Source organism: Perca fluviatilis, chromosome 7 (assembly GCF_010015445.1).
Source record: "Perca fluviatilis chromosome 7, GENO_Pfluv_1.0, whole genome shotgun sequence".
NCBI lineage: Eukaryota > Metazoa > Chordata > Actinopteri > Perciformes > Percidae > Perca > Perca fluviatilis.
In genome coordinates, this window is record NC_053118.1 from 2,135,338 (window position 1) to 2,162,555 (window position 27,218).

The 27,218-nt window shown below is 42.8% G+C and overlaps 1 protein-coding gene across 48 annotated transcripts in view; it reads right to left on the reverse strand.

Annotated features, from left to right (window-relative positions):
- Positions 1–27,218, reverse strand: part of rims2a (regulating synaptic membrane exocytosis 2a) — a 188,833-nt gene that overhangs the window by 152,934 nt on the left and 8,681 nt on the right. For 36 of the 48 annotated variants that reach the window (XM_039807126.1, XM_039807129.1, XM_039807131.1 and 33 more), the window contains exons 3-4: positions 5,281–5,313; positions 4,299–4,391 (exon numbers count right to left, since the gene is read on the reverse strand). The exons of 11 other annotated variants lie outside the window; for them this stretch is intronic. In XM_039807126.1, coding sequence (XP_039663060.1) covers positions 4,299–4,391; positions 5,281–5,313 — 126 coding nt within the window. Of the gene's footprint in view, positions 1–4,298; positions 4,392–5,280; positions 5,314–7,509; positions 7,574–27,218 lie in introns of those variants that run through there. One more of the 48 variants, XM_039807141.1, reaches the window with a different exon arrangement.

Here is a 27,218-nt window from a genome sequence, read left to right on the forward strand (position 1 = left end):
TGTATGGACGCGTCTGACACCACGCTGAAGTTAACTTCCGTTTCGCAGTGTCTGATTCTGCAGTTGAGGGAAACTTGTAGCCCAACTTCCTGAGCAACTCATCCTCTGTTTTTTTTGCACCTCTTTACATAAATATACATAAATATGGCTATGAAATACATCCTGAAATGAATAAATGAGGAAATACATATAAAGATATAAATTAGTCAATATAGTTCAATAGCCTAAATACATATGTTTTACTTTTCACTTTTATTTATTTCAGGGGACTTTATTTTATATGTAACGTTACACATTTATTTCCCTATTTGCACGTTAGATTTAAAGTGCTCATATTCTGCTCATTTTCAGGTTCATAACTGTATTTAGAGTTTGTACCAGAATATGTTTATGTGGTTTAATTTTCAAAAAACACCATATTTTTGTTGTAAAAAATTGTTGTTGTTCTAGGTAAGGACTACTAGCCAGTCAGAAGCAGAGTATGACGGCGTGCCCTGACAGTAGCTAGGTAAGGACTACTAGCCAGTCAGAAGCAGAGTATGACGGCGTGCCCTGACAGTAGCTAGGTAAGGACTACTAGCCAGTCAGAAGCAGAGTATGAGGGCGTACCCTGACAGTACCTAGGTAAGGACTACTAGCCAGTCAGAGCAGGTATGGGGTGCCCTGTGCAGTACCTAGGTAAGGACTACTAGCCAGTCAGAGCAGGAGGGGTGCCCTGACAGTGCCTAGGTAGCTACTAGCCAGTCAGAAGAGGATGGGGTGCCCTGACAGTACCTAGGTAAGGACTACTAGCCAGTCAGGCAGAGTATGGGTGCCCTGACAGTACCTAGGTAAGGACTACTAGCCAGTCAGAAGCAGAGTATGAGGGCGTGCCCTGACAGTGCCTAGGTAAGGACTACTAGCCAGTCAGAAGCAGAGTATGAGGGCGTGCCATGCTAGCAGCTAGGCGAGCATTATAACGTGTGTTCCAAAGTGACAACGTTTGTCTCTGAAGTAAAGGCTGGACTACAACAGAGCTGTTTGGAGCAGTTTGTGAACAGTGTTTTCTGTTGGAGATGGTAAGTCCCTTTGGGGGGGACTTTGGGCTTTTTCACTTTGTAAACCTATAACATGCACAAAAAGATATATAACACAATAAAGGAAAGGGCAAAACAAGCATGTTGTGAGAAAAAAAGGAATGGATCTCCCACAAATTGCAACAGAAAATCTGACAAATGTTTATTACTCATAAAAGTCTCCTCTATAACATATAAGTTCAAGTCCAAGTTGAAAAAAAAATGAAGCACCATTATTTATGCAAATTAGCACATATTTAATTAGACAATGCCTCAGTCATTTGCATAATTAAACATGCACGTTCAGAATACTTGTAATACAAGAGATTATTGTCTTAATGTAAATAATCAACTGGGGAAGTTTAATGGAGATATCTGTTACTTAAAATATTTCCCTATTCACCTGTAGTGTCTCTTTAACATAGGCTGCAATGGAAAACTAGCATTACTGATTTCAGTATTGTTCAACACTTTCCACCACTTGGATTTCTTAAAACTGTTTACGTTATAGAGGAGACTTTTATGAGACTAGAGCAGTTGAAAGAGTTTCTGTTGCAATTTGTGTGGGGTCATGTTGCATAATGCCGGTACTAAGAGTCGGAGGGAGGCAGGGAGAGGGAAATAAATAAATGTGACATTTTGAAATAAAAGTCCTCTCAAGCATCATCAGAGCAGGGTTCCAAAGCATAGACTGTAAATATTAATATTAACAGTCTATGTTCCAAAGTCATTTTAGCCTGTGCTGAAAGCGACATTGGTACACTGGCGCTGTTGCTTTGGAAATGACAACATCCTGTCTCTGAATAGGAAAAAACTGTCCTTTTTTCGTTTCTATTTTCGAGTGATTTTATTTTTTTGTTGTATGAAATAGAACATGAATAGCAAAGCATATTTTTAAATAACTCTCATCCCCTTTTGACCATGAAAAGGAAAAAAAAATTGTATTTTAAAACGAAAATCAAACAACAATTCGTTTTTTAATACCTGTTTATGAAAGGAAAATGTAATGCCTAAACAATACACTGACCTTCCTCCAACTCCTTCTGTCTAAAACAACTTAAACGGTGGATCAGGTTGTGTTTCTGTTTTAAGCAGTCATATCAAAATGGTTTCTAGCTCTTCACTTTAAGCTAACATTACCTTAACTGAGTGAAACCACAACCTTGCTCACAAACCCACAGCCCTGACTATGTGTTATGGCTAACTATAGGTCGCTAACAATGGTCTATTAAACGTAACACATCTAGCAGACAGTCAACACAAGTTCAATGTTGATTCTCCTTTCTGCTCTGGTTTGGTCTCTTGACAAACTTTTGAGAAACATATCTGTCTTTAGCTTGCTAGCTGCTCTACTGCCCTAGTTAGTTGCTAGCTTTGTGAAATTTAGCCGTTTGGTGTCAATATGTAGCATACAGTAGGTTTATGCTAAAAACAGCTTTCTGCTACTGCTGGAAATGAGGTTGCTGAGAGAAATGACACCAAACCGTTTAAAGTAGCCTAACGTTACCTTTGCAGACTGTAAAACTAACAAAATAAAGCTACAACAGACTGAATGCTCCAAAGTGCTGCAGAGTTGAATGACAATTGTCTGTGGGCATGTACAAACCATTTTTCATTAGTCAAATTTGCTGTGTACTTTGGATAAAGTAAAACCTAACTTTACTTGAAGTTGCTAAATTCCATTCACCCCAGCATGCTAGCATCCCTTTACATACCTTAACAGCACACATTGTGACAAAGCAGGAAAAGCACAGGTGTAATTAATAAAAATAATAATTGGTTAAATTCCACTTACATGTGCATGTTCCTAAGTCCTGGTAATTAACATTTGTATAATTAGTTACACCTGCACTATTACTATCACAAGTCAACATGTCTGCTGTCAAGAAACTACCTGATAAACAATCAATAGTTTACTCTTTAATGATATTGGGATTTTGAACGGCTACTGTGTATTTTGCAGAATCTTTTCAAATATAGTGAACAATGTTGCAAATAATAAGTGATTCAGACAAAGCTCTATTGTTCAAATACTCATATTAACTAACTCACTTATTAATTCTGTATTTTGGGAAATGTGCCTAAAGCTACAGTTTCAAGCTACTCATCGCCATGCATTCCAGCAGAAAAACTAAATAAATGAATTTTAAGAAATTACATGTTTCATGTTACAAGTTTCTCCTGTAGGACATAGGTCAGTTGTCAGCAGGTGCCATTGACTGCTACAGTTGAAAGACAGGTCTGATGTTGTGACTGAATATATAGGGCCTTCATGTGAGGAGGGCCCACAAAAATACTATAATGCCAGGGATGCGGGGAGGGCCCCATAAAAAAATGCCTATGTACAGGGTCCAGAATTTGGTGCTATGTCCCTGCTCACAATTCATAATTTTTCCTTCTTTTTTTAACACACACTAGACACATTAGACAGGTTTAACCCTTCAGACTGTGATATTTAATGTGTGCAACCAGCCCCAGGTAACTGAGGGCCACAGTGCTTTTGGTTCACTATTCTACTTGGGAGTTAACTAACATTCACCTGATGTCCCTGCAGTAAATAAGTCCATACAGTAATTAGCTTATAGATAACATTAGCCCAAAAGCTTTATTTGCAGACATATATATATATTTTTTAGATTATTTTGGGGGCATTTTTAGGCCTTTATTGACAGGACAGCTGAAGAAATGAAAGGGGAGAGAGAGGGGGGATGACATGCAGCAAAGGGCTGCAGGTCGGAGTCGAACCCAGGCATGCTGCATCGAGGAGTTGACCTCTATATAAGGGCGACCGCTCTACCAACTGAGCTATCTGGGCGCCCTACTCGTGGACATTTTAATCACAGATCAAATGATAGCAATAATTTAAGAATTATTGCTCAATATATTCCAACCATATGCAGTCTATGATACCAACATGTAATGAACTCTATTTGTGCTATTGCATAAAATGTAATAGTATCAGTATGACAATATATGTTGTTTTTCTTCTCGACTTTAATATATTAGTACTGGTACCACCTCGCAAAGATTTATTATGTCATTTATAAAAGTAGGATCCATGATTGACCACCCCTCCCACAACTCCACTCTCTCCCTCGTATGCTTCAACAAACACTGAGACATTGTGTAACATAGTCTAATATCCACTAGGCTCAAACATACTGTGCGTCCAGCTGCTGGGATCACTGCTGTATATTTGTGCCTGCTGAGAGGAGATCAAAAGGGGTCTGTTCTTTTACTTACGCGTCTGGCTCTGGCTCCTTGTCATTTTGGGACTTTTGCTGGGGCTGAAGGACGTTATTTACCAGCTCAGTGATCCCACTAAAGGGAAACCACCTGTTCAAATAAGCAAAATGTGACTGGAACATCGCAATAAGGCATCATGGGAGAGAACAATCGGTCCTGAAAGGAGTTTTTTAGGAAGCAGGTCAGATTCTAAGAAGTGAACATTAGCAGGGACATTCACTACAACCAGCGCAGAGAGAGGAGAAGGCCGGGACACGGGCAGAGCGGCAATTAGTGGAACATTGACAACCAGACACAGTGTCAGAAATACAGAGAAAAAGATAGACGAAAGAAAGAAAGAAATATGACACAGACAGACTTATAGTAGAGGGAAGGCGAGAAGAAGCAGGAAAGCTCTACAGCCAATGGAAATGAGAGCTGCATCAAACGCCCAGCTGAAGGTAACAGGAGTGTCATTTATTCCAACCTGGTGGTGCAGTAGGGGTCAGGTAATCAGACTGGTTAGGCCTACGGGTGGATTTAGTCAAAATGCAGCTACAGTACGGTAGAGCAGGGCAGGTGCATCAAGTCCATTTTTGTGATTGAATTACAAGGCTGCACAAGCCAATCAGAGTGCAGATGACACACTGGATGAGAATGGGCAGCCAGTTAGAGACCAGGGACAATGGGAAAGGGTTTGGGGGCCTGGCTATAACAAAGCTGGTAGAAAGGAAAAGCCGTGGTCATTGATGTCATGGAAGTCAGCTGTTTAATGTCAAGCACAGAATGCAACAATCTGTTCAATGCTACTCAGTCAAAGCTCATAGAATATGCCATGTGCAATCTCTGTGCCACCACAGCTGCTTTCCATGACATTAGTGACATTTCTTTCATTTCACCCCGAGAGACAAAGAGGAGAAAGCCACAGGAAGCACACAGCACCGACTGACAGGAAGAAGTGTCAAAGCCTAGAGCACTCTGGGTAATGCAGTTCACTTACTGTGCCGGCTGAGGCTTTGGTTCTTCTTTGATCCTAAAACATAAAAAAATAAAAAGGTGTGCACAGCTCAGTGCATACAGAACACAAAGAGATGAAGAAAACACAAAATACTGACACAACTGATAGCACAAAAAATGTGTATGACATAAATAATACTTAAACTGTAATATGAATAATATTCAGGATATTAAAGATGATGCTTTGATGAAAAGGATGACAATGATGAGGTAAACAACATGAAAAAAATTTACATTCTGAATTAACATTCAGAATGACTAAAGATGACGTAAAGTAAGTAAGGGATTTGGACAAACTTAAACTTAAATATGACTGCTTCATGTGAGTAACACCCTCTCTCATCCTGGGTAGCTTTACATTACTTTTTATGGTACCTTGGCTTTCTACAACAACTCTTTTACACATGCTTGATCAGAGTCCATTACGACTGATAGCAAGGCCATTAACGGCAGTGTACAAACATCATATACCTTTTTTATTTTAAACTAGGATTAAAGGATCTGTTCAGATTTACAAAAAGACATATTCTCACTTTTTGACTTTTGTGGTGCATTGAACAATTACATTTGAATATTTCTAATAGCAACATGTCCTTTCCACAAACAATGTTGTGGTTACTCTGGGCAATCCACAGCTCTCGGTGTTGCCCATTTTCATTGGAACTACTTTCTACAGATTAAATAGTTCCTATGGAAACAGTTTCTGTTGCTGTTGGACATTGTAAATATGATTTTGAAATCCTTTGAGCACCACAAGCAAAATTCAATTCACCTCCATTGTATTGGCGCAGCAGCAGAAACAACAGAGGTGGATATCTTAAAACCTGTGCAAATAAAACCAAACTAAACAAACGTCAGAACCAAAAAGCCAAACATCTATAAAGTAGACGTTCCCCTCTAATGACCACACTGGCTTAGAAACACAACAAGAGTAGCAGTTACCAAAGCATCAGAGCCGTCATATACAGCGTCACCAAACATGCAATGTCTTTACATTACACAATCCTCATGTGGAACTATCTTTAAGTAGTTGAAATAGGTGTAACCAAAATGATCAAGACAGCACAACCAGCTCCCAAACACACACACACACACACACACACACACACACACACACACACAACACCACCACCACCACCACCACCACCACCACCTGACAGTCTACCATCTGTATATCATCTAGCACAGAAGCTGCCAGTTCAGCCGCTCTCTTCTGATTTAGGTGCCATTATAAGCAGAACATAGAGAAGTTGCAGCTGAGAATTACACTTCAGAACTTCACACACATCATCACCCCCTTATGTTAAGCACATAGTCAGCTTTATATAGCTGTGGGAAATGGAATGTGTTAATTGGATTTTGTCTTTTTCTGACTGATGCACAGCAACATTTACTACATTCTACATAAGTGATCTGATACTTTTCTGACTTTTTTTTTAATCTGTCAATTTATATCAACACCAGTACTCATTTTTACGAAAATAGTGAAAAATGCACACGTCAATTTCCCAGGGCCCACCGTTAGGTCCACGTAACCCAAATATATTTAAATTACAATAACATAAAACACAGCGAAGCGGCAAATTAAACTAAGAGTACTTCACTTTTCCTCCAGAACTTTATTGTTGCTGGAACTGAAAAGCCTTCATTTACAAAATCTATTGGACAATGAATAAAATGACTGACAATTATTTTCATTGTCGATTAATCTATGGATTGCTTTCTCGATTAATTGATCCGTTGTTTGGTCTATAAAATGTGGATCAGTGTTTCCCAAAGCCCAAGATGATGTCCTGATATCTTGTTTTGTCCACAACTAAAAAATATTCAGTTTACTGTCACAGAGGAGTGATATTCACATTATATTCACATTAAAGAAGCTGCAATCAGAGAATTTTAACTAAAAAAATGTTAATCAATTATCAAAACAGTTGGCGATTAATTAAATAGTTGACAACTAATCAAATCATCTTTGCAGCTCTAAAAAATGTCTACTGAAAACAATATTCCATCAAGTACAAATACTTCAGATTAACTACGTGGATGCCATTAAACTCCAACAATTGTCCCGCAGAGCATCTGAGCAGAGCAGTGAAGCCTCCCAACAGCCTACTTTAGCTAGAGGTAGAGCACACCAGAGTGAGAAATCTGTCTGTCTGATCTGTGTCAGATGGGCGAGAGAACACACGAGAGAAGATATAGTCCCGTGTACCCATCAGTCTCGCTGCTCTGTTTTCCGATGAGCCAGTCCATATTTATCCTCTCGCTGTGTTCTCCTGATGACCTGCAGCGCCGTTCTTTATTGATCCCATCAGCCCCGTCTCTGTGGTCGTATTACAAGCTTCACAAAGTGTGTGTGTGTGTGTGTGTGTGTGTGTGTGTGTGTGTGTGTGTGTGTGTGTGTGTGTGTGTGTGTGTGTGTGTGTGTGTGTGTGTGTGTGTGTGTGAGTATCCGCCTGCGTGTGCCCATATCCATGTGTGTACTGTACTCATACGTGTGCATGCGTCAGTGTGAGTGCACGGTGTATTATTTGGCAGTAAAATGAGTGAGTGTTAAATGTCACAGGTGACGTATTCAGTATCCCAGCTGCTGAGGAGGCCTGCAGGTCAGATACAGTCTCTGTTTTCCATCTCTTTAACCTGTACTCTGCCTCACATGAACCTCCCAACACACAAACATACACACACACACACAAAATAGGAAATACACACTGGTACAGAGCTAGGAAAAAGGTTTGTGTAGAGCATCTTCATGTCTCAGTGTATGATTCTCTCTTTTTTTCTGTTTCAGAGTGGCAGTTTGAAGTGAGCCACATGCTGCTGTTATTTTTAGCCTCTGTTTTTATTTTGTTCTGTATTTGGGTTTCACCTACTCCGCTTCAGTGGCTTTGCATGGAGAATCAGCCACGTCTGATCGTGACTGATGCTACACTGCTCTCTAGTGGACAGATGTGCTGCATAAACTTCTAAGAACTAGATTCCTGGAGTTCTATGAGGAAATTTGTAAGTAGTTTGTTATGCCATTTTGTGCTACTGTATATTGTCTTTCGAAAAAGAGATAGAGCAGAGAATTTAAGCAGCAACTATTTTGATAGTGATTAATCATCCACTTTTCCATCAAAAATGCTGGTACCAGCTTATTTTTTTTAAGGCTTTTTCTGTTTGTTAGTTAATTGAGTATCTTTCGATTTTGGACTTTTGGTCGGACAAACTAAGCAATCTGTCACTTTGTGCTCTGAGCAATGGTGATAGTCATTTATCGAAATTTCTGAGATTTAATGGACAAAGCCACTAATCCATTTTACAAGCAGATTATTTAATGAGGACAAAAATCGGTAGCAAAAATAAGAAAGGAATCCTTAAGGTAATTTCATAAAAGCTTACGTAAAAACATATTTTAATGTCATAGTCTGAGGTTTTTCTTATTACAAATATTATAACACAACAGAAGCAGTTCACAAAAGCTTGCATGCACCAGTTACACCTGTAACCCCACAAAAACTAATTAGGCATGAGCAGCACTATACAACACAGACAAACACAAAGATTGCCAAGAGGAAATGAGAGGAAAAGGAAATTTTTGCTGTCCATGTTCTGGATTGTACACTTAAAACACCACAGCTACACTGCTTAGCACCAAAGATGTCGGCAAAAGGAAAATTTACTTAAAGCTCGGGCATCGCCCCTTTAAGAATTAACACAGATTCTTTCCCCCCCAGGGGGAAAGGCAAACCAAAATGTACATGCTGTGATACCAAAATACATGGTCTCCTTGTAAAGTCTGCAACCCTCTTGTTGAGAATTTCATTCAGCTCAGATGGGAGTGAGATTCTTTGGAGAGCCGAACTGATGTAGTTCCATCTGTACAGCAGGACAATTACACAGCGGGCTGTCACAAAGACCTGAACATTTTAGTAAGATCCCAGAGATTTAATTAATCTGAGCCCTCTGAAGATATCTCTGCTAATCAGCAGATGGGAGGGGAAGAGAGGAGAGGAGAAGAGGCTTAAAACATACCTGCTACTAACTGCTGCCACAGTTGTGTTAAAGCCACCTACACATGATAAGCGTTTGGCTCCCTGCGCACCGCTAGGTAGGGCACAGAGAGCAAAGCACAGCGCAGGTATTCGTCATCAAGGGTGGCAAGCTATTTCCCATTGGTAGTTAACAACAGCTGTTATCTCATTGGTTGCGCTTTTGAAAGGTCAGCGGGAACTGGGTCAAAGTTGAAATAATTTCAACTTTGAACGCAGCGCAAAGCAGCAAATCCGAGCGGCGCGCGACGCCAGGGGCAGCACAGCGCATAGTTGGGCAGCACCACTCTCCCCATAGGAAATCAATGGGACGGCCAGGGCAAAGCAGTTTTGCCGCCTATCATGTGTAGGCGGCTTAAGACCAATGAAGCTTAGCGTAAATTCTTTCAGGGAGACTTCAATAACGTTTGCACATCTCTCCTAATTGATCAGCTGGTTCTAGGCATTCACATTTTAGTTAAACCAATCAGATTCAGCCTCTCCGGGAACCATCACCTTATCGTGGTGGAGAGGTTTGTGTGTCCCTATGAACCTGAGGGCTGTGTTGTCTGGAGCTGTGTGCTCCTGGTAGGGTCTCCCAAGGCAAAGTGGTCTCAGGTGAGGGGCCAGACAAAGAATGGTTCAAAAACCCTATGAGCCAACGAGGAAGAGGTGAAGTTACCCTGCCCGGAGGAAGCCCGGGGCCCCCGTCTGGAGCCAGACTCACAAGCCCCCGGCTGAGTGCCGCTATGTTGGAGTTTACCCCGGTGGACGAGAGGGTCGCCTCCCTACGCCTGCGGGTTGTGGGGGGGAAAACTCTGACTGTTGTTTGTGCATATGCACCAAACAAGAGTTCGGAGTATTCGGCCTTCTTGGAGACCTTGAGTGGAGTCCTGTATGAGGCTCCAGTGGGGGACTCCATAGTTTTGCTGGGGGACTTCAACGCACACGTGGGCAATGATGGAGACACATGGAGAGGCGAGATTGGGAGGAACGGCCTCCCTGATCTAAACCAGAGTGGTTGTTTGTTGTTGGACTTCTGTGCTAGTCATGGATTGTCTATAACGAACACCATGTTCGAACATAGGGATGCTCATAAGTGTACTTGGTACCAGAGCCCCCTAGGCCAAAGATCAATGATCGATTTTATAATCGTTTCATCTGATCTGAGGCCGTGTGTTTTGGACACTCGGGTGAAGAGAGGGGCGGAGGTGTCAACTGATCACCATCTGGTAGTGAGTTGGGTCAGGGGGTGGGAGAAGACTCTGGACAGACCTGGTAAGCCCAAACGGGTAGTGTGGGTAAATTGGGAACGTCTGGAGGAGGCCCCTGTCCGACAGACTTTCAACTCACACCTCCGGCGGAGCTTTTCGTGCATCCCTGTGGAAGCTGGGGGCATTTAACCCGAGTGGACAATGTTCAAAGTTTCCATTGCTGAAGCAGCGGCTAGGAGCTGTGGTCTTAGGGTCTTAGGTGCCTCAAGGGGCGGTAACCCACGAACACCGTGGTGGACACCGGTGGTCAGGGAAGCTGTCCGACTGAAGAAGGAGTCTTTTCGGGATATGTTATCCCAGAGGACTCCGGAGGCAGATGCAAGGTACTGAGGGGCCTGAAGGGCTGCAGCCTCTGTCGTGAAAGAGGCAAAGCAGCGGGTGTGGGAGAAGTTCGGAGAAGACATGGAGAAGGACTTTCGGTCGGCACCAAGGTGCTTCTGGAAAACCGTTCGCCACCTCAGGAGGGGGAAGCGGGGAACCATCCAAGCTGTGTACAGTAAGGATGGGACGCTGTTGACCTCAACTGAGGAGGTAATAGGGCGGTGGAAGGAGCACTTTGAGGAACTCCTAAATCCGACTAATACGCCCTCTATGGTAGAGGCAGAGCTGGAGGATGATGGGGGATTGTCGTCAATTTCCCTGGTGGAAGTTGCTGAGGTAGTTAAACAACTCCACAGTGGCAAAGCCCCAGGGATTGATGAGATCCGTCCAGAAATGCTTAAGGCTCTGGGTGTGGAGGGGTTGTCTTGGTTGACACGCCTCTTCAACATTGCGTGGAAGTCTGGGACGGTGCCTAAGGAGTGGCAGACCGGGGTGGTGGTTCCCCTTTTCAAAAAGGGGGACCAGAGGGTGTGTGCCAATTACAGGGGTATCACACTTCTCAGCCTCCCCGGTAAAGTCTACTCCAAGGTGCTGGAAAGGAGGGTTCGGTCGATAGTCGAACCTCAGGTTGAGGAGGAACAATGCGGATTCCGTCCTGGTCGTGGAACAACGGACCAGATCTTTACTCTCGCAAGGATCCTGGAGGGAGCCTGGGAGTATGCCCAACCAGTCTACATGTGTTTTGTGGATCTGGAGAAGGCGTATGACCGGGTCCCCCGGGAGATACTGTGGGAGGTGCTGCGGGAGGTAGGTGGGGTCCCTTCTCAGGGCCATCCAATCTCTGTACGACCAAAGCGGAGCTGTGTCCGGGTTCTCGGCAGTAAGTCGGACTCGTTTCAGGTGAGGGTTGGCCTCCGGCAGGGCTGCGCTTTGTCACCAATCCTGTTTGTAGTATTTATGGACAGGATATCGAGGCGTAGTCGGGGTGGAGAGGGGTTGCAGTTCGGTGGGCTGGGGATCTCATCGCTGCTTTTTGCAGATGATGTGGTCCTGATGGCATCATCGGCCTGTGACCTTCAGCACTCACTGGATCGGTTCGCAGCCGAGTTTGAAGTGGTTGGGATGAGGATTAGCACCTCTAAATCGGAGGCCATGGTTCTCAGCAGGAAACCGATGGAGTGCCTTCTCCAGGTAGGGAATAAGTCCTTACCCCAAGTGAAGGAGTTCAAGTACCTTGGTGTCTTGTTCGCGAGTGAGGGGACAATGGAGCGGGAGATTGGTCGGAGAATCGGCGCAGCGGGTGCGGTATTACATTCCATCTATCGCACCGGTAGGACGAAAAGAGAGCTGAGCCAGAAGGCAAAGCTCTCAACTTACCGGGTCAGTTTCGTTCCTACCCTCACCTATGGTCATGAAGGCTGGGTCATGACCGAAAGAACAAGATCCAGGGTACAAGCGGCCGAAATGGGTTTCCTCAGGAGGGTGGCTGGCGTCTCCCTTAGAGATAGGGTGAGAAGCTCAGTCATCCGTGAGGAGCTCGGAGTAGAGCCGCTGCTCCTTCGCGTCGAAAGGAGCCAGTTGAGGTGGTTCGGGCATCTGGTAAGGATGCCCCCTGGGCGCCTCCCTAGGGAGGTGTTTCAGACACGTCCAGCTGGGAGGAGGCCTGGGGGAAGACCCAGGACTAGGTGGAGGGATTATATCTCCAACCTGGCCTGGGAACGCCTCGGGATCCCCCAGTCGGAGCTGGTTAATGTGGCTCGGGAAAGGGAAGTTTGGGGTCCCCTGCTGGAGCTGCTACCCCCGCGACCCGATACCGGATAAGCGGACGAAGATGGATGGATGGATGGACAATCAGATTCAGCCATGTATTTCACAAGCCAATCACAGCATGACATCCCTGCTTTAAATCTGTTCTCTCCGCTGCGGTTGTCAGTTGTCATTTCAGGAATAGAGTGCCACTGACCACTCCTTTCGACTCCTTCCGGTCTTCGTGCTTTTTCGTCACCACCAGTGTCTAGACTCCATTGGGGGATATGTCTGGGTTGTTCTAACCCTTTATAAAATATACATTTTATAAGATGGAGTCTAATCTCCAAAGACTTTGTACATTTCATATTTTGCTTATGTAGATTACAAAAAAATCATTTCATATCTGCAATGAAGTCTCCCCTGATTGAAATACATTGATGAGCTTTACAACGAGCCCTGAATTCTTACATTCCCACGCGCTCAGAATGCACCACAGCAGCTCCAGCAACAGCTAATATGTGCATCTAAGAACTTGTCATTCATTAATTCTGTAGTCAAAACATTTGGGCACTGATTGTCAAATCAACTGACACATTACAAAAGCCTTGGTGAAAATGAATGTCATTGTGCATAACAGTTTAAGAAACAGAAACACCGCTTTACTGGTTTGGTTTGGTCTCACCTCTCTCATCAAAGCCTTTCCAGCAGCAATAGGCTCAAGATTCCCAATCTTACAGAGACAGAGAGTGTAGGTATATCTTAGGAGATAACAGGCACAGGCTAATTATTGCTAACTAAAATGCTAGTTAACATTAGTAATTAAACCTAAACAGCTCATGTAAGTCGAAACTGCCTGCGAGCTTCTCCTGTACTATACGGTAATTCCTCTTCTATGTAACACAATCGTTAGCCTATTTTTATAAAAGCGTCTGCTACGGAGCCATAACGTGAGATACAAGGTAATGGAGCCTTTTATACATTGTCGTGTTTCTTTAGAAATGGACAAATAGAGTCTTTAAACGCTTCAGATGTAAAGTTATTCGCTGTCAAAGTGACGTCAACATGAATGGCAGTCAGTGGAATGCTAACGGGAGGCATCAAAATGGCGCCACAGGAGGTTCGAGTTCTGAAGCGAAGCTTACCCCCTTGGGAACAAGTCGTTCATGAGTCGTGCGTGCACCATGGATCTACATGTGTGTGAAATGTGTTTTCTAACTGTCCCAATCCCATGAAAAGTTAGCAATTTGTTAGACGACTCTCTGTATGATAAAGTGCATTTGTTGGGGACTATTTTCGTCCACAAATGCATACACATTTGGTTTGTTAGTGAGTAGTTAGTGAGTTAATTTGTGGCATTAACTCTAAAGGAATACAATTTGACAGGGTTAGAAAATAATGCTTCTATGGGACACTATATTTTCCCTGTGCAACCTGCTGTATCAATAACTAATCAATGTCAAAAATGACATGAAAAAGCACTTCAATCAGTTTGCTGGCTGACCATAAACAATATCTTCTACTACTTCTGTTCGTTTTAGGCACACAAGCAGACCCATACACAGTATTCTCTGTCACACTGTACTGAGCTTCACACATGCCACCCACGATATAACTTTCCAATTACACCACCTCCCATTCTCAAAGTGTGCCGGGTCAGCTAGTCACTGCAAGGTCTCTCTCTCTCTCTCTCTCTCTCTCTCTCTCTCTCTCTCTCCCTCTAATCCTGTCTTTGACCAAACTGCTGCTCTTCTATTTCACTCTCAAAAGTCAGCCAGATGTTGGTGGAACAGCTAAGAACAGTAGGGATGTGGTTAGATGTAAGTAGCCGCACTCTCCTCAGGGAAAGTGTGACTTTTCACTGATGACTACTATGAGCAGAAGAAAAGAAGCCTGAACAACTCAACATCTACTGTAAATATCCCTTGAAATGTGAATGCAGCCTTCTTTGCATCCTGGTTAGGTTTGTGAAGAATGTGTGTATATTGAGATCTACATGCATCTGTGTATTCGCTCACTCTGGATTCTTTGCACTTCAAACTTTCTCGCAGGCTAGACTGACACGACAGCGTGTCCCGGCAGAGACGTTACAATAAAATGTTATAAATGCCTCTTCGAAGGACTTTAGAGCAGGATATTGGCAGCCCACAATGCTTGACAGTTTAAACAGATAGCGAGATGCAGCCTCGTCTTGGCACCAACACTGGAGTAGAAAATCTGTGATAGGGGATCTCACGGCTAAGCAGTGACCCTGCAGGCCCTCTGAGTCCACTACAGACTGAGTGATAATTAGATCATAAGGGAGTAATCTGGCTCAGTGGGTAAATACCAACTACATACATCATTAACACCATCCCAGTCAGTCAGTACTGCCAGGAGAAGAGGTTAATGTGTGTCTGAAATCACTCAGAGGCAAGTGACCTACAGGGAAATCTCTCACTGGAGGCTGTGGCACTGCTCAATACTGTTCTTGTCTTGGCTGGAGCAGTATGATACAAATTGTATGTTGGTGCAGTACAGTATGGTGCTAGTGCATACAGTATGATGATACATTACCCCGGAAGAATATTTTACCTGCAATGGAGTCATGATATAGGACGACACTTTAGTAACCCACCTAGGTGGTAACTCCAAAAATGTCTAATGCCTATCTAAACATGTTTAATTAGTTAGATAGTTGCAAGAAAATGTTATGTATGACAATGCATGCATATGCATGCCATTTCTATTACCATGGTCTTTTTAATCCCCCAAATTGTGAAAAATAAAATATTTATATTTATTTATATTTCATAAGATAAGATAACAATGAATACAAAGAAACTGTGAGTGCCCCACCCAGTGGTGCTTAAAAGAAACTGTATTGCACACATCCGTATATAACATAAAAACAACATTTATTCAACAACCAACATTTATCATAAAACAAGGGCAGGTAGTTTGTGATAATATCAAATATATATTTGTTATAAAAATGTGTTTTGTGCAATATTGTCTACTATAATCAAATCTGCATGTCAATACTTTCACTTATGTCTGTAATGTAGCAGGGGCACGGCAGCGTTTGTTGGTATGATTTGGGAAAGGCCAGAACAACTATGGAAATATTCACTTTTAGTGCCACTGTCATGCTTCAACACCTTGTTTGTGTTATATGCTATTTATAATTTGTTTTATTTTACAGTATTTCATTTTTTTGTCTCTACATGTCCAGGTCCATTCTGGGATTAAATTTGAGTCTTTTTTTTCTTCTTCTTCTTCTCTGGTGACCATTTGGACACGTGTGTTATGTCCAGGTTGCTTATGGCAGAACCAAACCAAAGAAAACTAATGTAGTGTATAGAATGTGTAAACATGCCCATATTTTGTGTATTTGTAAGTAAATGTCCAAAATGTGGAAGCAACACTGAATAAAGAAGAAAAATGTAATCACGGTCAAATCTAGCTGAAACTCCAACCACATTATATTTTCCCCAAAGCCCCTTCATAATGTGTTACTGTACTCCACCGGCCACATAAGGAAAAACAACATGCACAGTGTATGACCGTGTCAGCATTATACCTGCAGGATAAATAAAACAGAAATCCCCCATTGTACCACTTCTACTGTACATTCCCCCTGGAAATCTCCAAGAAAAGGATTGTGCACTAAAAATAGCAGCTCATTTAAAGACAAATGATTAGGTCTTGAGACACCTGTTCATTCCACCTCGCTAATAAATGCCAGAAGACGTGCTACTTAACACTTTCTCTCCACCTCAGAGAGGATTAGGGGGCAGGGGAGAGAGTGCTGATAACGTCCTCTGGCACGGGGCACTGGCACCGCGCGATAGGCAGGGCAGGAGGGACGGTGAGAGGGCAAGCGCCTCGGTGCGGACGGGTTGGCCAGCTACCACAGCTGGGCCTTAGAAAGCACAGATACGATTGAATCCGCGGGGCACACTCATCGGAATAGGCAATCTAACAGCGCCCAAACCAGACGTCCTGACCAAGAACTAATATTCAGATTGTCAAACAAGAGTTGGCAACAGCAGATTTTCTGAGCAACGGGGAAGTGGCTAATCTGCTGCCAAATATAACTAAAATCCATCTGTTTCCTTAGATTACCTGCCAGGATTCAATTGAGCTGCTCCATATCTCCCCTCCAGAGAGATTTCCAAGTGGCAAGGAGTCAGCTAATCACCCAGCAGCCCACACATTCACAAGTGTATTTCCATGCAGGGCTTAGAGGAAACATATGCACAATATTCATTTTAACGCAGCTAGTTTATTGTACAGTGGAAACGTATCAACTATATGAGCAACATTTAGTCAGAGGCAGTGATACACCATGTTTGTGTTCTTGCCCATATGTGCTTGTTTGCTTGGTAATCGTGTGTGTGCGGACGTGTCTGTCTTTGTAGGTGAATGCTTGGTTGCTTCTTCTGTCAGCCTACTTTATTCATCCTGACACAGATACATTTTATTCTGGCTGTGATCAGCACTTTCTTGGCAGCTGACATTGTCCCATGCTGACTCCCCCACCCATACACTGCTCAACAGCTCTTCCGGGAATGCTCTAGAAACTCAGCCCTAACCCCAACACAGGTCACCCCCCTCAGCGTTAGCCCAATCTTTAGCTCCAGTAGCCAGACAGAGACAACTGAATGCAGCTCCATGTCCTCCTCTAAGCCTATACTATACACAGTGAAGCATCCAACTGCTCCTGGAGCACCAATTCTGTCCTATCTCGCTATTTCCATATTATTTCCAGTCTCATGGTCAGTAAAAGCCTAGTTTCCGCCTGGTTTCTTGCAACTGGAACATCTCACGTTTAATCCCCAAAAATATGACAAAAAAAAAAATGAAAAGAAAAACGGTAGTGGAATTAGTGAGGATCATGATCTTACTGTAATTCTGTGCCACTATCAAAACCTCGCCCCTCAACTCCCATCATCCTCAAGCACATACAAAAAGCTCTCCATTATGTTGTTGTTCCTGGCTGGGAGCAGTAGGTGGGCTGTACTGAAACTGCAGTCAGCTGACTGGGTCTCACTCTGGACTATAATAATAGCCCAGCCATGGCTAACAATAGAGAGGTAATAGATACTTTGCATATTGTTGGCCCAGTCTGCTCTACTCTTTCCTGTCCCAATTCATCGCAACAGCATGTCACTATGAGCTTGCTTAACTAAAATGCATTCAGTGTACACAGGCAGACAAGCACAGGTCACACCCATCACTTTGATAAAAATATGGCTGTAGATGCCATATGGCGTTACACGCCCTGGAATTAGGGCTGCACGCTATGAGGAAAATATGAGATAATGTTGTTGAATATCGCGAGAACGGTATTACTTGCGATAAACAAACAGATATGCCGCAGCCTTGTGCGATGTGTTTATTGCACCAGTTGATATCGCGATGACGATACTCGATAAAAAAAATTATATAATGTGCAGCCCCACCTGCAATTAAGTTTTATAAGACTACATGATATGTATCATAGGGGCTTTTAAAGATTGGCACATTCAGCCCAAATAAACAGATGTGACCACAATACTATACGACTGAAATGAAGTTGAACTCGCTGTCTCCCAACATCTGTCCGATCTGTTTGACTTTGACTGCAGTAAAATCCCAAATCAAAGGATTCCCTTGCATTAGCCGCCTCTCTGCACAGATTTAAAGCCAACCAGCCAACCAACCATCCAAGCAGCCGCCCACTCCAGGACAAGGCAACCAACCCCCCCCCCCCCCCCCACCCCACCCTCCTCCTCCTCCTCATGACCTGATGCCTGGTGGCTTTAAATGCCTGCATTTCCTGCCTTGAGATACTACTTCAAATGATTGTATTTAAGTTTCACAAAGGAGGATTTCTATGGTTCTGTTGAGCAACACCTCAAACCCCACCCCACCCCCCTCCCTCCTCGTTCCACTACTACACATCCAGGCCATCTCATCATCACCATGGCGATGGCGGCAGTATCTCAGTGGGACGAGTGATATTAAGGGATTAGTGGGAGATCCTCCATCAGACTCTGGTCGAGGAGCACAATCCTGGGATCACAACATGGGCTGTATCTCTCTCTCTCTCTCTCCTAATCAGTGTCAGATGACGGGGAAAGAAAACAGGTCCCTTCACTGTTATTTTCATGGGAGATACTTTAGTACACGCAAGACTACACAAACCAAGCAACCGTGAATACACTAACACGTGCACACATACAGATACTGAATGTGTGGAATAAATCATTTGAAGCGCCCACAAAGCCACCTTCAGCCCTAGGCAGTGTGAGCAGTGGTCTATGTGCTGTTGTACAGTATGTCCTAGTGTAGGTTACATGGTAGTTCCTGTGTGTAGTGTTCCAACAGTAGGCTTATATAAGGGCCACGGCTGCATTAGCGATGTTATGATAATGACTGCTCTTTATCCTCCCTTATTTATGTCAGTAGGCTTCTTATGTAATCTGCCTACAGCAACTTCTACTGTACATAGAAAGCACTGTAATGCTACTAAACACATAACCCCTGAACCCTGATGGACCGCTAAGAACAATAACCAAGTCAAAGCGATACGAGGAGAGTTATGATGGCACAAGAGAGCAAGAAAAGTTGTAACATAAATCATTAGGGCTGTAACGATACACTCAACTCACAATTCGATAGGATTCACCATTTTATGTTCACGACACGATTTTGTCATGATTTTTTAACAGAATGAGCTGCAGACAAATGATTGATTTTTTTTAAAAACAGTCCTACATCAAAACAACTAAATAAATAGAATAATTATCTTTTCAAATAAATGAACTAAGAAGACGTAGTGACCTTTGCAAAAGTACGGTAGATTAAGCCCTAGGCTGTTTAAAAATTGCATCGCGATTAATTTTTTTTAATGTAAACCAGTTGTAATCTTTACACACTTCAATCGATTTTTGCTGATTCACAATGCGTCGTTACATCCCTATGAATCATATGCAGGGCAAAAAGGAAATAAAAGTGCATTAAAAGCAAGCAGTTTCCCAGCAATATCAAAAACACTTCATATAATTACAGGATGTATTTTCAAAATAAAACTGCCAAGGATGTGAGCAGGGATTGCATAAGCAAATGTATCCAACAGAATCCCTGCACCAATCATTACATAATAAATGATACTGTCTGGTTGACTCTCTATGGAGATAATGTGTGTGTAGGTGTTTCATTTAGAGTGCAGTATGTCTGTTTGTGTGTGTGTTGGACAAATAAAGGGAGGCTGCATTTGTTTATAGAAAGCACTGGATGGTTTGAGTTTTTTAGCCACACAAAGGCATATTAGAAGGACCGGCTAGGCAGCATCCATGTGTTTGAGTCACCAGCTTGCACCTGCTCCAACCAGCTGAGTCTTGAATGAGCAGACCATGGATAAACACACAAATACACACACACACAGGGAAGGAAAGATTAGAGCACCCTGTGTAAACTACCGCTAGTAAATATGCCAGCTCACACACACACAGAGCAAAGCATCTGGCGGGTGAGGACTATTAGCAAGTCATTTTATTGCTTCATTCTTTTCATTTTAACAATCATTTGGGTTTATAGCACTTCTTATGCCTACCTATACTGTGATTAAAGTAGTACACCAACTCTACATTTGTATATCCAGTAGACATTTGTGTTTAGTTTCACTCTCACTACAGGGTCAGAATCTAGGACAAATGAACAAAGGTCTGTGCTGTGTTGTGTCACTTTTTAAGAATCTGCAACATGAAAACTAGCTTATTTTGGGTCTTAGTTTACCGAAAATAGGACTTATTAAGGTGGCCCATATGAAATGCATGAGCTTGCATTCTGGGGTGGGTCTAACCTTACTCGAGTTGTGTCCTGGTCTAAAAAACTTCAAGAACTTCTTAGTTAGTGGCAGCAACATTCACTCCATGTGCTAATATCTAAGGATGTTGCCACAGTGTTAGCTGTTAGCTTGCTCAGAGGCCTGCTAGGTGTGGACCTAGTCTCGCATAACCAGACCTCTCCACAGTGCTGCATCAGCGCTGGAGTATAGTCTGGCTACGCCGTTTTTTCTAAAGGGGAAAAAACGCTCTAGATTTTTTGTATTTCTTTAAACCAATCACAACCATCCTGGGCAGTGCTAAGCCAATATACCAATGGTGCCCTTGCAAAATAGATAGTGGAGATAGTGGAAGGGAAAGGGCATCCAGCACGTGCAGCTTTATCTCAGACTAGGGTAAACCTTGCTTGAAGCTGGAACATTTAGCAGGGGGGGACTAAATAAAAGAGCTTAGAAAAAGGGGAACTGGGGATCTTTGCTTTGCATACAACCGCAGAGACCTGAATCCAGACGGGACAGAACATGGATGGAGGGATAGATTGAGTTTAAGAAAAAAAACAACTAAAAGAATAGTTCAACATTTTAGGTAATACACCGAGTTAGATAATAAGACCACTCAGCCTCTACTGCATGTATGTAACATGTAAAGCTAGAGCTAGCAGGCGATTAACGACGCATAAAGACGAGAAAAATTTAGCCCAGTTGTGTCTAAAGTTAAAATCATAAGTTGTTGTTTTTTCTCTCTACAAATCTTTTTTCGGCCCATATTTAGAAACAGTGCCTTTAGACGAGCTGTCAGGACTTCCGTACGTTACAGTCATTCCCCGGCTACAATGACGATGCAGAGACTCAGAGAGCACAGATGCTGAAGCTCCAGAAATGCTGACCAATCAAAGCAGACTGGGCTTTTCAGGAGGGGGGGCTTAAAGAGACTAAATAGAGCGTTTCAGACAGAGGGTGAATACAGGTACATTCAGACAGACAGTATGAGAAAAAAAATTGTGTTTTCTGAACATTAAAGCTTGTACAAATGTTCAAGTAGAAACCCAAAATACAAATATGAACCTAAAAATGAGCATAACACGGATCCTTTAATACTCAACAGCAGGCTTGTTAAATCCCTTTATGAAGTGAGTCTTGAAGTGTACCAATAAATAACAATAGCAAAGTTTTTGTAGGATATATTTCCTTATTTTATCTCTCATTACTAGCTGCTACAACATTGCTGTTGAAATTTAACAACCAGCTAATAAATGAGCATGCAAACAACACTTAGCCACTTTACCACAAGTGTGTTTATTGATATCAGAAAGCTGGGATAAGATGTGTCATTATCATCAACTTTATTAAATCAAATCTGGCTTTATTAAACGGTTCTCTCTCTATCAAATCTATGATTAACATTAAATAATTTCTTTACCAAAGCACAACACAATTAAGAATGAATCTATCAATGTATTTGTTTTTCCATTAGCTCTGTTGATGAACTAAATGTACTCTCTCCTTATCAGGAGCTTTCCTGTCTTTCTGGTGGTTGGAGTTTGTCCTGTAAGCTTCTTTGCCTTGCTGCCTGGCTTTCCTGGACGCCTAAACGACCGCAGGCCTTGCTGCCTGTTTAGATGCCTGGCTGCTTGCCGGCCACCGCAGAAAGCTGAATGTCTCCACTATTAATAGTCCGACTAACAGCGTGAGGGTTTTCACTCTTTGAGTGCAATCAGCTTGAGATGACCTGGTGCCACGTTCCACCTTTAGTAACTGGCCATTCAGCAGCCTCGGAACTGTCTCTTTCTCTATCCAAGCATCTGTGTTCTTCTTTCCTGCTTTCAGTCTCTGTCTCTCACTCACTTGCTCACGGTACGTACACAGACTAAAGCAATAAATGTTCTTTGGATGCATGCATAACTGCCACACTATGAACGCATACACAGACTGCTGTTGTACAACAGAGTTTACAAACCCTGGTCACGGGTTTGTGACTGATTTAGCTGATTCACACATCATCCGCAGAGTAAAAAGATAATTTGGGCCCTGCAGGCTACGTGGCTTGAGACCTCTGCTGTACAGAGTGGAGAGATGTCTTTTCCTCTGACCTTTCAGGGTTCAACAATCATGAAACAAACCCTGAGGGAATGTCATGGGGGAGAGAAAAGGCACTAGCTATACTACCTGCACACCTGTCCCACAGCTTTCCCTTTGCAGTTTGAAACAAATACGTTTTAGTTCGTAATTAGCAAATGTTTTAAGATTAAAACTTCGTATTCATGGGTAGCCTAGTGGTAGAGAACACGCCCATATACACAGGCTTAGTCCTCGATGCAGAGGTCTCAGGTTCAATTCTGACCTGTGGCACTTTCCTGCATGTCACTCCCCCTCTCTCTCCCCTTTCATGCCTAAGCTATCACAATAAAGGCCTGACTGTCAGAAAAGACATTTGTATTAATTTTATTTTTTTTTTTAAAAGCAAGATTTTCAGCAAATGAAAGAAACAAAACCCTGGGATGTTAACACATGTTTGATGTTTCCTCCCCAAGCAAAAGAAACAAAAAAAAATCTGCAGATTCCGATTGGGTCTGGTAACTAGTGTGTGTAGTGTAAAGCCCATTAGTGTGTTGTGCTGAATTTGTCTCAACTGTATCATCACACTACCACAGGATTTTGAGCGATACATTTAATATCAACGCTGCCAGCTACTCTGTAGCAGGCACATATGTTCCTCAGGAGTGCTGGGCTTCCCTCTGACGGTCAGACGCTGTATATCTTCCTCTACATTGACTCTAATCAGGGTGGACGGGCACGGGGGATGGGCAATAAAAGTGATAAAGGGGCCCCTTTTGCCTTCCCGTTTCTACTCTCTTTGCTCTCATTGGCAGAGGCTACCTTTCTGCATTTTCTATTCATCTCCTTTTTTCTGTTTCCCTTCATAAATATTATTCAGCTCTATCGGCATATCTATCGCATTGTGTTGCTCTCAATCAGGCTACTCTTGCACAGCATGCTGAGAGGCTTATGTAACATCAGGGCAGATGTTATGTGGTTGGGTTCTGTTCTGACTCAGTCCAGGATCACTAGTCACTAATGTTGCAATCATATATTTTTCTCTAGCTGGGGATTTGACCTGCCGATCTTAATGTAGTACATATCTGTTTATCATATTACCAATCCAACATTAGCTGCTTGAACACATTATCCTAAAGTTACAGCAGCTTGAGGCACTGTTGACTAATTATCTAACACATGCAGTACAGTGTATACTTTATTGTACATAACTAAATCCCTTGTAGTAGTTAACACAACCCATTTCTCATTCTAAAATATTTTCATACTGTCATGTTTTGCCAAGGGCATTTCAAATTGCGCAGCCAGGGGCAGGAAAATCCCTTCAAACTTTGCTTGAAGGATAAGAGCCCAGAAGAGAATAAAACCTATGCTGACGAATGCAGATGTTATTTAGAACAAAGCGCGGGGAGACAATAGAGTCCGATGCTGTGCTGTGCCAGGCAAGAGAAGAGCAGGCTATGGGAGATGGCAGGCTGATTGCTCTGTCAATGGAGACTGAGGCTGTCATATCAGCAGCAAGACCTGATAGCATCTCAGACGTCAGTGTCTCTCCTCTCATTTTCTCTCTGATGTCCTCTTCTCCTTTCCTGTCCTCTCTTCTGCTCTTGTCCCCTCGTCCCTACTCATTTCCTCTCCTCTCTCCTACTGTGTGCTACACTTTCCTCTTGTCCTGCCCTCTCGTCTCCTTTTTCTTTTCCATCTTAAATTATCCTCCTTTCCTTTCTCGGGCCAGCCTAAAATGCGTAAGGGACTCATTAGAACATACTGTAGAACACAATTAGAACCAGTTAAAACAAGTTGAATTGATCCTACTAACAAGTTTTGCCTGTGCAGCAAAAGCCTGATTCAACCTCCTCTGTGCCGTAGAGCCACATTGCTGTACCTGGTGACATCTTCCTTTATCTTTCTGAATATATAAGCACTGTTGTTTATTCTGAGGCAATCACACTTGTCCCGCACTACTGCCAATAATATTCTCTAGTGCACCAACCCTAACGGGTTGTTTGTAAAGTCGAACCCACGGAGAATTATCACCCCACCCTACAGTTCCACTCAGTTCTATGCAGCATTCAAGCAACTTTCAGCTCAAAGTTTATGGCCTGCAACTTTTCTGTTTTGCCTCGGTCTCACCGTTCTCATCCACCTTGTGTCGGACAGCAACAGGCAGCTGTTTCCCACAGATCTCTGATAAACCCACTGTACACTACGTGCCCAGAACCGGATGGCACACTGACAAAGTTAGCAACAAGTCTAGTCTATATCCATGGCGTTCCACTTCCGGGATTGCTCCGGTGCCGCCAGAAATTCTGCCGGATTTCACTCTTTTCGGCCGGATGTCCATCACCTTCCTCTTTCTTTGTGTTGTAATTCTACACTCCAGTGGATTTCTGAGGACTCTGGTTAACTGCTCCTCAGATCTCTGCTATCAAGCACACAGATAATGGACCCACGAGGCAAGACTCAAAGTATAAATACAATAGTTTATTTAGCAATTAAATAAACTCAGCAACAGTTGTCAACAAACGACAGGCAATGGGAAAAATCCAAGAGACAGGCAAAGTTCAAAAATCCAGGGAATCAAAAACAAACAGGCAAACAGGTATTCGGGGAAAACGCTCAAAAGCTGCACACATGGGAAACAGTGGAAAACAAAACAGAAAATGTAATACAAACTCAAAACAACAACTTGACACAGGGATGAAACACGACATCCGCAGGATAAATCCAGACAGCTAGCTAGACTATCTGTCCAATCTGAGTTTTCTGTTGCACGACTAAAACTACTTTTGAACGTACACCAAAACAAGTTCCTTCCCGAGGCTACTTAGCAGAGGCACTGTGGCTCTGTCCAGAGCTTAGCGCTGCCCATGACGATTGTGATTGGTTTAAAGAAATGCCAATACACCAGAGAACGTTGTTCTCACATGCCAGAATGCTGTGTGAACTAGCCAGACCCTCTTCTGCGGCGCTGTGGAGGAAGGTCTTGCAAAGCAAGACTAGCAACTAGCTAGTGAACACAGTAGAGCATTTAGCAAGCTAAAGAAAAGTAGTTGGTGAAGACAAAAAAGAGCTATATGCAGAGTGATATTACACTTTGAATGCTTTTGGTATTCGATGGGAACAAGAAAAATATACAAGGAAAATAACAATAGCATTATCCTATAAAGTAAATAAGAACACTGTGATTTAGATTAGGTAAATCTGTAGCATAGTTAGCCTATATTCCCACACTTTGAGCCAACTGTAGAGCCAAATGAAGAGAGGAAAATGACATGCAGGTGTAGAGGAGTAGAATACAATGGCTGAAGTGTAAAAAGAGGTAGATGAATAGGAGAGCACCAAAGGACCTCGACACTAGAGTAATGCAACTTCACTCCCACAAAAGCACAGGAGCAAATGGTACATATATTATTGAACGTATTATATATCATTTTAATGATGGCAATTGTTTTGAACCGGATTTCCTTTTCCAGCTGAGCCAAACTACTTGACAACATGCCAACCTTCCATAACCAAAACACATTGTTACTTTAATTAGCATGATGATGTATTCATTTGGCGTGTGTTCTGCTTTATGGAGTCAAGACAGGATCCGCTCTTTCACTTTCTCTCCCTCTCTCCCTTGGGGAAAGTGATGGGGGATGGAAGCTCTTTGCATGGGAAGGCCAGTGAGCATGGGTGAGTGAGCTAAGGGAACAAGAGGAAAGCAGAGAGAGAGAAGAGAGAGAGAGAGAGAGACAGAGAGAGTATACTGTATACTGTCCAGTGGGAAGCTTCTGAGCATTACCTCGCGTCATTTCACAACCATAGGTCTCTCATTCTCTCTATCTTTTCCAATTCAAATTTGCTTTATTGTCATGGACATAGTCTATAACGACGACCTTCCACTTCCGGGATTGTTCAGATGACGATGGAAATTCCGCCGGATGTCTCTCATTTTAGGCCGGATATCCGTCACCTTATGCTTTTTTTGTGTGGAGAAACTAACCTCTGGTGTGAGGACTATGGTTAACTGCTCCTCAGATCTCTGCAGGGTAAATCCAGACAGCTAGCTAGACTATCTGTCCAATCGGAGTTTTCTGTTGCACGACTAAAACTACTTTTGAACGTACACATGTTCCACCAAGTCCACAAGTTCCTTCACAAGGAGAGGCGCCGTTGCTCCATCGATTGTGATTGGTTTAAAGTAATGCCAATAAACCAGAGCACGTTTTCTCTCATCCCGGAATGCTGTGTGGACTAGCCAGACCCTCCTCTGCAGCGCTGTGGAGGAGGGTCTGGCAATGCGAGACTAGCATGGACATAACTAAGTATTGCTACAGCAGGTTGTACACGTTTTACAAGGGAAGTATAATCATTTAAACACTGTACACTACACAACATACTGTACACTATACTACGTTACACAGATGCAATCTGATTTTGAAGGAGCTCAGTACAGTTTCAAGTGTTTCACTGGTTTTCTACTAGTTTGCTTATTTTGTTGGTCCCATAACAATCAAAGTTTTTTTGCAAAATAATTGTTTTTGGTCTGAGAGCTTTTTTACATTCTTGTTATTCAGCTTTGATTTAGGTAAATCATTTGCTTCTGCTTTCTTAACACAGGCTACTGTGTACCAGGAAGTGTTTATCTGCCTCTAGCTCTTGTTTGCACAACTGACACAGTGTGTTTTCTTTGGGTTGCCAACATTGTCTC